The 12,450-nt window shown below is 39.0% G+C and overlaps 1 protein-coding gene across 1 annotated transcript; it reads right to left on the reverse strand.

Annotated features, from left to right (window-relative positions):
* Window positions 1–89: 89 nt before the first annotated feature.
* On the reverse strand, window positions 90–4,674 carry LOC141647225 (putative aldo-keto reductase 1). The gene is made up of 7 exons (XM_074455336.1): window positions 4,364–4,674; window positions 3,179–3,346; window positions 2,088–2,291; window positions 1,804–1,976; window positions 1,266–1,362; window positions 787–940; window positions 90–562 (listed from the first exon to the last, which is right to left on the reverse strand). The coding sequence occupies exons 1-7, from the start codon at window positions 4,412–4,414 to the stop codon at window positions 366–368; spliced, it is 1,044 nt and encodes a 347-aa protein (XP_074311437.1). The 5' UTR covers window positions 4,415–4,674; the 3' UTR covers window positions 90–365.
* Window positions 4,675–12,450: the final 7,776 nt, after the last annotated feature.

A 12,450-nucleotide genomic window follows, 5' to 3' on the forward strand; every position in this document is an offset into this window, starting at 1 on the left:
GTCGAAATTGATAATTTCTACCACAGACCGGTTATTTGGCTCTGCTACGTCTAATCAAGCGACACTCTCTCGCCTGGGATTTCTTCATCAGCAAAGTTTCAAAAAACTCTTAACATAGTAGCATCGCTGCTACCAAATAAAAACCCATCATACTAATACTAATTCTTGTGTAAGACGGTACCATACAAACTTATTGTAAAACTAGCAAACTATCTATATCTTACTCAAATATCACAAGGTATGCAGGTAGGTATCGATGTCTTTCATCGTGAGTGTTTAACCGGAGTTTATATTTATTATGATTACGCGATCTTAAAATTTCAAATCTAGACTTCTGGTCAAGAGAGACTGCATATCAATCAGGCTTATGAATTTAGGGCTTTGCTACCCTTGGGCGGTGTATCTGCAAACTTCCAGGATGCACTGATCATGCTTTCGTAAGTCCTATCACCAACGATCTCGGAGATGGGCACGGCATGACAGATTTCTTCCAAGTCATCCTTACTAAGCTTCACTTTCAAGGCACCCAGGTTGGACTCCAAATTCTTCTTCTGGGTTGTCCCTGCATCGAGTATGGTTCCAGTAATTTACGGCTTAACAACTTGAGTTTATAAATACAAGTTCAATTATATGATACCTGAATTTTGTATATGCAGTTGGCACATGCAACTATTAAAGCGATTTTCATTATCCAGAAACAAGCTCTATGTATCAAAACTGTATGTTTCGTAAACATGGAAGTGAGTGTGCGTACATTAGGGATCCAACAAAGATAATAGGACTCACCAGGAATAGGTACTACATCATCCCCTTGATGCAGAATCCACGACAGAGCCAACTGAGCAGGCGTGCATCCATGCTTCTGTGACAGTTTCTCCAGCCTACCATATATTAGCTTGTTCTTGTCGAAATTTGCTCCTGTGAATCGAGGGTGTGATGCCTACAAAAAGGAAACAATACTTGGCCAATTGAATTACGTAGAATATATACTGTTGTCTGGGTTCAAATTTCAATGGTAGGAACTAAGAACACTAATGCATGGTTCGGGGATAGGTAGATCCCTCCTGGAACAAAATTCTTTTAAAAGCGTTCTGTGAACTCAAACTCGTTCCCAGAACTGAATCTTTACCGAACCTTGCAACACTAGCTGGGAACAAGGGAAAAAATAGCGGAAGAAATTCCATATTCCCCGTACAAATCTATTACCCCTCCTGCCTCCTACAGTAACCTTAAAAGCAGTAGAAGAATGAAATATATAGTCATACCAATAAACTGTTTTCAGGTAATGCCTCTACAACGCCTTTGCCTCCAAAAAACCCACGACCAAGAGGGCTGTATGTTACTATACTGATGCCAAGCTCTCTGTAGGGCACATGAGAAATCTGATTATGCTAAACATCACAAAGAATCAAGATAACCAAAAGAAATTACCGAAATATCTAAGATACATAAATAACGAAGGTCGGGTGTACATAGCCTTACGAGTTTGTTTTAGAATAACTCAAAATAATAAGTGTGTTGAGAGCTGCACCAACTGGCTGCTGCTCCATATTACGAGTTATCTTGGTTTATTCCATCATGTTTCAAAGCCGAAGAGTAGTGATACTTTGATTCCATCGGAAATGGAGAAAATAATGGGGAAGACCAAGAAAGTAAATGACAGATACTATAGTTAAACTTGGACAAATTTCAGTATACAGCAAATAATTCAGTATATCAAAGCACAATTAGAATGGTCTAGCAAAAGAAGCCGTCAATAAACCGTAATATTTGCAGGATGAGTAATCTGTGAACTGAATATACCTGCAGAGCGGGACTATCTCTTCTTCAATATCACGTGTCCAGAGAGACCACTCCATTTGCACAGCAGTGAGAGGATGAACTGCATGTGCCCTTCTTATTGTGTCAGGGCTAGCTTCTGATAATCCGATGTACCTGATTTTTCCGTCATCCACTAGTTTCTTAAGCTCTCCCATCTGTACAAAAAGGTGCATTTCAGATTACCCAGGAAGATACTACACAAGGATAAGAAAGGATAAAGACTCCAGAACTAATTTCACTAGTTTCTTAGTGAATTGAAGACATACTGTTTCCTCTATGGGTATTGAAGTGTCAATTCGGTGCAGGTAATACAAATCAATATATTCAACACCAAGACGACTCAAACTGGCTTCACAACATGAGCGCACATAGTCTGGAGTGCCGTTCACAATCATATGTCCAGATCCGAAGCCTGCAATACCACATTTTGTTGCTATTTGGACTTTGTCTCGCGGTAACTCTTTCAGTGCCTGCAAAAAGGGAATACTTATAAGCTTCAAATAGGGTTTTAGCCAAGAAAAAGCATGTTCAGAAAACAGAATGTTCAGAAAACTTCTGGATAAGCAGCAGTACTAGTCAGAACTTTTACGGTAAGCATTTTCTCCAGTTAATTAAGAAGTAAACCCAGAGTCAATACGCTAGAAAAAACATTGCCAATGTTTGGCTTGCGGATGTTTTTATCAATATCAGATTGCGGCAGGTTCTCATTGTCCACAAGTACAATGCAAGATCAGAACACATGCACTTCCTTTCATAAACGATATGCATTGGGTGAATAGACTATAGAGCCAAGAAACGTTTTCAATTACCAACCATAGCATTATTTATACTGACACAACAATTCTGCAGATATAAAATTGTGTTTTGCTATCAAACATGTGACAGTAAAGAAATCATTCATTTCATTATCTCGGTGCCTGATAAGAGGATATTTTTCTGAGGTATAAGGGTTGAATATAAGAAGATTTTCCCTCACAAAAACAGAAAAGATTTCTTGAAATGACCTCATGAAAATGAAACGAACAGACTTTATGAAAAAGGAAACATAGAAGGTTTGAGCCATTTTGATGGTAGTCCATCATGTCTCAAAGCCAAAAGAATACGGATTATTATCTATTTTGACTCCATAGAAAATGAATGAACACGTTGCTATCTAAAAATATATACTATAGGAACTTATGAAGGAAGACTGTTGATCATAATTCTTCCCAAGAGTTTTATCTCTAGCCATTGCTAATTTGCCGTGGAATGTAGATGGTTGTCAGAAAGACATCCCAGGGAGTATGAATAATGAATGTATGATCAACACGAATACATGATGATATCAAATAGCAAGAAGTAATGCAACATCACGTACCTTACCGACTAGGACTTCATTTGCTGTTGCTCCATATACATCCGCGGTATCAAAAAATGTGATTCCTTTATTAAACGCAAATGTAATAATAGAAATTACGTCAGCTTCAGGAAGAGGAGCATTGTAGACTCCAGACAAGCTCATGCATCCAAATCCCAACTTTGAGACCTGAAAGTATTCCACAAGAACTTCAATGATAACTCACTCAATGAGCAGCGGCGTCACACATGTTTAGAAAGACACATGCCATCTCATTGTACATGGAATTAATTAACCAAAATAAGAGCATTAATTATACTATCTACTTTGAAATAAGACTGGAGTTGAGCACATATCATGAATTCAAACGTCCGGCCGAAAGGTTTTGGCGTGAGGGGACCTAGTATGAACCTTATGATCAGTCCATTATATTTTTAGGAATGTTATAGCTAAACCAGTGGCAGAGCCAGGACTTGACGTCAGGAGGCAGAAATTTCCAGGAGGACTTACACTAGGGAAAAAACTATCAAAAAATTAAACTACAACTCACAAATTAGAGATGAAGCTAAGCACAGGCTGACCAAGCCATGGCTAGGGCAAGTTTAACGGAAAAATACAATACACACTAACCTTTTTTTGAAAAAAAAGTAACTATGATTCGAAATATAGTAAGATTAATGTTTTGGCCTTACGTAGAATTTGAACCTAACTTCGTCCATGTTGCAAATTATTAATTTTTCAGCTGGGCGACCGCCCCTGCTGGGTCTTTAGCTGATCTATTAATAGAAATCAATCGCTTTTTCCCCGATGCGTTGACATTTTTTTTTTTCTTTTCATTCCAGTTATTAACACGCTAACGGGGTAATGAACTATCCCCCTAGGTCCAACACTGGCAATTGGCACCAATCTACTGAGGTTTAAGATCATTGAATTGCAACATGAACTATAGGAAAAGGGAAACTAACCACTAACCAGTAAACTAAATTCATGGTCAAAATATCTCACCTTGGTGAAGAATGATAACCCAAAATTATAATCATGATATATACTTTTCTCACCAGGATGATTCAAAAAAACCCCCAAAATTTCTCACCAGGATGATTCAAAAAGCAGTAAACTTTATGTCAAATACAGTAAAACAAGATGATTACATTGATCATGGTAAAACAAAGGGTTTTAAATGAAAATGAAATGGCGATTGATTACCTCAAGACCTTGGGTACCTAATTTGAGCTTGGGCATCTCTAATCCAGCCATTATCTTCAAATGTGCACTAGTGCAGATATATCAGGATTTTCGCAAATTCTTGTTTAAGACAGATTTAAGCAGTAAGCAGAGATGTCTTGGTGTTGACTCTAGTAAGCAATAACAAGAGATTAGAAAGTTGAATGGGTGGGATTATTATGAGAATGTGGGATGACCATTCATCTCTTCACCAACCCTTCAAATCTTTAATTCAATCATCCAACTATTCACCAACTCCTCCACATTTTGATTTTTGAGTGTGTCCTAAGTTTGATTTAAAATTCTCTCATTAAAGGAGCACATGTTTTTTCGGACATCAACCGGCCCGACCTGGTTAGTGTCCCTGGGTTGAATTTTGGCTAGCTCGACCGTCTCACTACTAGTGTCGGTCTTGGGCTTCAATTTTGAGGACCCGGCCCGCTTAGCTGTGAAAAACAAAAATAATTAAATAAAGAAGCTCAGCCTACCCCAATACGGACCGGTGTTGGGCCAAACTTGAGTTAGCATGGGCTGGCCCAACTCGTCTCCCACTCTCCCTCATGTGGGTCGATCTCGGGCTATAGAGCTGATCAAAAGCGGGCTTGGGCTGGACATGGACCGGGCCCAACTATAAACACAAAAAAAAGTGTTCGAAAGTCCTCATTTGACGGCTCGTGTCCGCTAAGCGGACCATTTTTCACTGTCCATACCCGCCCACTTAAAAAAAAAAGCCGGTCCGCGTGCTTGACTTATTTTTTTTATTTTTTTTTATCACCCATTGTCCGAAAAACTACCAACAATAAGTTAACATTATTTATTATTATTATTATTATTATTATTATTATTATTATTATTGACTTTATTTTTGTGATTACTTGTGTTTCAATACCCATTTTTGAATTTAATACAGTAGCAAAGGAAGGTAGAGGAATGAAATTTTTCGGACAATCAATGGCAAACTGGCAACTGACAATTGAAAGGGAAATTGGGTTTAGATTGTAGCAATGAAGATTAAATGAAAATAACGAAGGTTTGAGACTGTGTGTGATTTTTTCCCTCATATTGTAAGGTTTATGTAATTATGCCCCAATATTTAAGCATGTTTGACCTAACTTGTAAAAAATAAGTTTTTGTTTTTCAAGCTTGATTTTTTAAAAGTGTTTTTCAAAAGTAGAAGCAACAAATTGCTGCTTCTATTTTTATGGGCAAAATGATGGTTTTTTGGCTTTTGAGAAATTCCGTTTTAGCTTTTAAATAATGATGTGTTTGGCCAAAAAGTGTTTTTAAGTCTAAAAACACTTTTAAAAACCAGGCCAAACACACTTTGTCGGGTTGAGATTGTAAATAAAGTTTTTACTTTAAATAGCGAGCCTAGAGGGTTGTCCATGGACAGTTTTATTTTGTCCAAGCCCATCCATTTATTCTAGCGGGCCTAATTCTTTTGTTTCTTACCCATTTATTTGTTGAATTTTCTTGTCCAACCCTGCTATTTTACAGGGCCGAATGGGACGACCCGAACTTAATCAGCTCTACCGGGCTAGAGTTTAACAGGTTATGGTCAGCCCGTATAATTCATGTCTGATAACATCCAATTCTTGAAATCAAAGCTTAATCACAACTCGTTTTTAATTTTTCTCAAATTCGACTCCAAGCTTGATCTTTTCCCGGACACTTTTTTCTATGAGCATGATTAGGAATATACACCAAGAAGGATTAAAGCGGGTACCACTGCCGAGGAAATAGTAGCTGGGAATAAAATTTGGATGTTAATATCGAAGAGAAATGAAAGTTTTCCATCAAATAATGCTAGCTCATCTAGTGTACAGATCATTGTCTACGCTATTTTCTCTGCCTCTTCTCCAATATCCGCCACTCCGCCAGAGAAACCCGGCACAACGTGTCCAATGTTGCACTAGATGCCCCTAAGGAAGCCCTCTTTTGACTCACCCCCTCTATTGACTTTTTTTTGGGGTGAAATGTAAGGATTCCATTAAGCACAAACAAAGGTTATTACAACCTACCATTTTACATACAAATACTTTTCAGATAGGGACACACCCCTACTTACACAAATCAATGCTATCTAACCAAATTTTAGTACAATGATCCAAATATTGGTTCCTGAGCACACTAATTCTTAGTTTTGCACTATTCCTGGCCTGATGGAGAACAACAGATGGCCTAGGTAAGCTATGCTCTACACGGACTCTGTTCCTCATCATCCAAATTTGGTAATAGCAGGCCATGAAAGCACAAATCACAATACCCTTCCTAGCTTTTGAACATTTCTGTTGCCAAATCCACTACAGAATGTTAGCAGATGGAAGAGACATCTGACATAAGGAAGCCATATCCTGCAAAATACTTCTAATATAGACACACTGCTCAAAGAGATGCAGATGGGTCTCAGTAGCATTTCCACACAACAGACAAAGATCATCACGGCAAATGCCTAAAGCAAACAGCTTACTCTTGACCTGCAATGCATTCCTGATCACCAGCCAACAAATAAATCTGTGTTTAGGAACACATCAGTGATTCCATATGACCTTGTGCCACACTACAGGTTGATGTTTAACTCGTAACAGCTCATATCCACTCTTCAAAGTATACCCCTTAGTATCCAACATCCACTGCCCCTGAACATAGCCTTGGCTCAGCATGTCTCTAACCCTACAAATAGTTTTCCACCCTCAGCTCAAATCTCCACTGGGAGTATAATCTGGCCAAGCTCGTCCTTTTAAGTAAATCTGCCTAATCCATTTAACCACAGTTTGTCAGGGTTAAAATAAATCCACCAAACTAGCTTACCCATTGCAGCAGTATTCCAAGCACAATTATCTCTAATTCCAAGCCCACCTTCTTTCTTTGGTGAGCAAATTTTCTCCCTACTGACTGGAGGAACCCTGATATAATCAACAGTTCCATCCCATAAGAAATTTATGCAAATGGAGTTCAGTCTACTCAAGACTCCTTTAGGAATCATAAATATATTCATCCAATAGGAATATAAAGAAGTGAGGACTGAATTAACAAGCACCAGCCTTCCAGAATAAGAAAGATGCCTTGTACCAAAACTTGTAATTCTATCAGTAAGTTTTTCAACCAGAATCTGACATTGAGCTCTTGTCATTCTACCAGCAGTAATAGGGATACCCAAATATTTGAATGAGGGCTTCCCTTCCTGAAACCCAGCTATCTGTAGAATATCTGCTTTGACTCCCCAAGGCACTCCATTAAAATAGGCATTGGTTTTTGAAGGACTCATTTGCAATCCAGAAGCCCTAGAAAATGTAGCAAAAGCTCTCAACAGCACCATTATGGACCTCATATCACCCTTACTAAACAATAGTAAGTCGTCAACAAACATTAAATGAGAAAGTTTGAGTTTACTGCACATAGGATGATACCCCCTCTATTGACCTGTCTGGAGCCATAAATTTTCACATGCGCAAACATCGTGACACTAGTGGCATAATTGTTTTTGAGGGCCTCTTTATCTGTGCCTAACTCGTATGGTGGTGCTCGGGGAATTGCCTTTAATAAGAAGTATTCTTAGTTACATTCGTTTCAAAACTCCAGATTTATTTCAGGGAGTGTTTGAAACATCGAATTCATGATTTCAACGTTATGTTCTCAAACTTGTCATTATAGACACACAAATTCTTAATTGTGACGACTCAAAGCCGATCTAAATAATGTTAAAAAAAGAAAGATGATCTGAGATGTCACAAACTCACAATTAAGGCTTGTTCGGATGGATGTTTGCGTTACTTTGATCTCAATTATTCCTTTTGTTTCGATGAATTGTGTAACTTTTTTATTTATTGTCATGGGTATTTTAATTAAAGATAAACAAATGATAGAGAGAGAAATGCACTGGACTAATGGAGTTGGGTTAATTAATTTTTTTTATTAGGAAAGGAAACTAGGTTAATCGAGATTAACCTATAACACCCTCGCGGATGAAACGTAAAGGAAAGTCGACGACTTTCGAATTACCAAGAGAATTGAGAATACAAAGGGCAAAGAGAAAGTCTAGAACAAGAAACTGCCCAAAAAAAATAAAAAATAAAAAATAAAAATAAAACTCACACAAAAACAGGAAGGAACAAAAGCAAAGATCTAGGACTTAAAGAATGCAAAATTGGTACACTAACTAAAATTTGTCAAAAATACAAGGAACTAATAACACTAGAAATCCAAAGAGGAAATTAATTCCAGATCTCAGATTCGGAATCTTAAAAAAAAAACATTTTTAATCTCAGAACTTCCGTCTTGGCCATTATTAGCAACAAGAAGTTGAAAGCAATCAAGCAAATCAACACTTTCAACACCGTGGTTAACATTACTTTGCTACAATTCATACATGAGATTAAATCTCAAAAAAAAATTCTCTTACAATTCTTGATTTAAACCTTTAAACTTAAGATTTATGACTGAATATAGCTTTCATAGGCTAAATGGAGAGCAAAAAAAGTCAAATATTTGAGAAGGTAAAAATCAAGAATTTTGTTCTAGAAAAAGAGATAAAAGGAGTTCTAATAGGGAAAGAGATGAAGAAATAGACCTATAAGACAACCAAAGAGGAAAATCAAGACCCATTTCTTTTTTTCTAAAATTTTATTACTATTTGTTAGACGAGAGACAATTGATAGATAATGAGAGAAAGTTCTTATTATTGAATTGTGTGTTAAGAGAGTATACAAACATCCTATTTATACTAAATGTGCAAGGGATATTTACAGCAAGAAATAATCCAAGTATGAACATAATATGTGCAGGGTAAACTTGGGAACAATTTCATTCCTTGAATGAAATATATGTTGCGTGATTTGCTTGATATGCGCAATCCTCGTGTAACGGCTAGTGTATAGTCCAATACCCCCCCTGAAGTTGGAGCGTGTAGGTCCGAAAGCCCAACTTGGAAAGCAATTCGTAGAAGGTAGTACGTCCAAGGGCTTTAGTGAGTAGGTCTGCGAGTTGAAGCTTGGTATGGACATAGGACGGAACAATAATGCCGGATTTTATTGCGTCCCGTACGAAGTGACAATCAATCTCAATATGCTTTGTGCGTTCGTGGAAGACCGGATTTCGAGCAATGTGAAGCGCGGATTGGTTGTCACAATGTAGCATGGCGGGCTTGGATTGAGAAATGCCGAGAAAGTGCAAAAGCCCTTTGAGCCACTTAAGTTCACAGGTGGTGTGTGCCATAGCTCGATACTCTGATTCCGTCGAAGATAGGTAGACGGTGGCTTGCTTCTTGGTTTTCCATGAGATGGGAGAAGACCCGAGAAAGGTAATGTAGGCGGTTATCGATCGCCGGGTATTAGGACAAGCCGCGTAGTCCGCATCGCAATAGGCATTGAGTGTAAGGTTATTGTCAGACCGAAAAAGAAGACCTTGGCCAGGCGAGTTTTTAAGGTACTTGACGACTTGTAGAGCGGCGTTCCAGTGATCCTTTGTCGGAGCATTCATAAATTGGGCCAATATGTGAACCGAGTAAAGAATGTCCGGACGAGTAATTGTTAAATAGACCAATCGTCCCACAAGCCGGCGGTAAGGTTGTGGATCATTTAAAATAGCAGCGGTGGAGGAGCCTACTTTGTGATTAGGTTCGATCGGGATGGAGACCGATTTTACCCCGAGCAGACCCGTTTCGTGTAGGATGTCAAAGGAGTATTTGCGTTGAGAGACAAATATCCCGGTTGTACTTCTTGCAATTTTTAGTCCAAGGAAATATTTAAGCAACCCGAGATCCTTCATTTTGAAGCAAGAACTGAGATACCCTTTGAACTCGTTGATCATGGCAGAATTATTTCCGCAAATGACTAGGTCGTCGACGTAAATTAAAATGTGAATTTCGGTATTGGCAGTGTTCATGGAGAATAAAGAGTGATCGTATGGACACTGTCGAAAACCATATTTGAGGAGCGCGGAAGCCAATTTCGCATACCAACACCGAGGAGCCTGTTTCAGGCGGTAAAGAGATTTTCGGAGGCGGCACACTTGACCATTATTTGCCGAGGTGAAGCCCGGAGGAGGACGCATATAGACTTCTTCATGTAAGTCGCCATGAAGAAAGGCATTATGGACATCCATTTGATGGAGAGTCCATCCTTTAGCAGCTGCAATAACGATGAGGGTACGAACCATCACAAGCTTGACTGTTGGGGCAAATGTTTCGTTGTAATCCACACCTTCGACTTGGCGATTCCCCATGACCACTAAGCGAGCTTTATATCGTTCGATTGTTCCGTCAGCATTATATTTAATTTTGTATACCCATTTGCAGCCGATTGTCTTTTTGCCGTGGTGAAGAGGCTCAAGAGACCAAGTTTTGTTTTGCTCAAGAGCGTCAATCTCGAGTCGCATAGCTGCCCTCTATTCGGGTACCTGCATAGCTTCATTAAACAATCTAGGCTCGTGATGGTTAGTCACGGCCGACAAGAAAATTTGATGGTTAGGAGAAAATTTGGAATTATTAACAAATTTGGTGATTGGAAACCTCGTACCTGAAGACGATGATGATGCGGTGAGGAAGTGAGATGAAGGACGGGTCTTGGGTTGAACGAAATCCTTTAAATGCGAGTTTGGTATTTTCAAACGATGACCTCGACCCAATGGAGGTGGGTCAGTTGGTGTGTAGGTCGTGGTCTGATCATTGGGAGTCGTTTGTTGCGGCGAGGAGGGTGATGTCGAGGTGGTTGTGTCGGAGGTTGAGGGAGTGGTGGAGGGTGGTTTCGGGTTAGGGGTGAGCTGTTCGTTTTGGACGAGTATGAGCTGGTCCATGGGTGTAAGGTCGTCGGATATGAAGGAGGCTGTATGACTATTGTCATCGTGAGAGTCAAGATTTTTATAAGGGAAGTTGTTTTCAATAAAGACCACATCACGGGATGCAAAGTAAGTCCCAGTGTCTAAGTCGTAAAGACGCCAACCCTTTTTACCAAGTGGGTACCCAATGAAAATGCATTTACGACTACGGGATGCAAACTTGTAATGGGAACGATTTATATTTTTCGCATAGCAGAGACAACCAAAGACACGGAGATTTTTCATGGGTGGAATTTTGTTAAAAAGCATTTCGTAAGGAGTTTTGCCGTGAAGAAGAGGAGTCGGGGTCCGATTAATTAAGTGAACACGGCACTAAGGACACACTCGCCCCAAATGAAAATAGGTAAGTTGGCTTGAAAAAGAAGTGCACGAGCAACATTAAGAATGTGTCGATGTTTGCGCTCCACCCGCCCGTTTTGTTGGGGTGTGTCGACAGTGGAGGTTTGAAAAATGATGCCATTGGTATTAAAAAACCGAGTAAGACTCGTAAATTCGGAGCCATTATCGCTCCGTAAAATTTTAATTTTCTTGTGAAATTGACGTTCCATCATAGCGAAAAAATTTAATAAAGTTTATTGAGTATCACTTTTATGTCGAATGAGATAAACCCAAGTGGACCTAGAAAAATTATCGACTATAGTTAAGAAATATCGAGACCCACATGACTCGTTTTCGGAGTATGGACCCCAAAGATCACAATGGACGAGATCAAAAATAGAGTTTGCTTTATTCGAACTTAAATTAAAATGTTCACGTGTCTGTTTTGCGCGAAGGCAAATTTCACACGCGCGACTATGAAAATTGTTTCGAGATTGTTTAGAAAGAAAAGGCATAAAATTTAAAACTTGGGAAGAAGGATGCCCCAACCTCCGGTGCCAGAGCTCAGCCGATTTAATTGACCCAGCCGTACATACGCTTGCTTTATTGTTTTGAACACCCGTTAGATAGTATAGTCCCTCACTTTGCTCACCCGCACCAATCACTGTCTTCGAGGAACGGTCCTGTATGAGACAAAGTTTGTGAGAAAATTGAATAGTGAGCGTATTATCCGAAATGAGACTAGACACGGAAATTAAATGACATGTCAAATTTGCGGCATATAGCACATCCTTTAAAATTAACATATTAGATAATAAAATATCTCCACATTGAGTGGCAGTAGTTAAGTCTCCATTAGGGAGGCCGACAGACATAGGTGTAATATTTCGAAGGTTCGAAAAATGCGGTAAATAACC

Source organism: Silene latifolia, chromosome 3 (genome assembly GCF_048544455.1).
Source record: "Silene latifolia isolate original U9 population chromosome 3, ASM4854445v1, whole genome shotgun sequence".
NCBI lineage: Eukaryota > Viridiplantae > Streptophyta > Magnoliopsida > Caryophyllales > Caryophyllaceae > Silene > Silene latifolia.

Bases quoted from the DNA above. Each gene is read 5' to 3' on its own strand.
- LOC141647225 (XM_074455336.1), bottom strand. From the start codon at position 4,414: ATGGCTGGATTAGAGATGCCCAAGCTCAAATTAGGTACCCAAGGTCTT. The intron at 1,363-1,803 runs GTATATTCAGTT...TGTGCCCTACAG, and splicing joins GAGATAGTCCCGCTCTGCAG to AGAGCTTGGCATCAGTATAG. The intron at 563-786 runs GTGAGTCCTATT...TACTCGATGCAG, and splicing joins TGATGTAGTACCTATTCCTG to GGACAACCCAGAAGAAGAAT.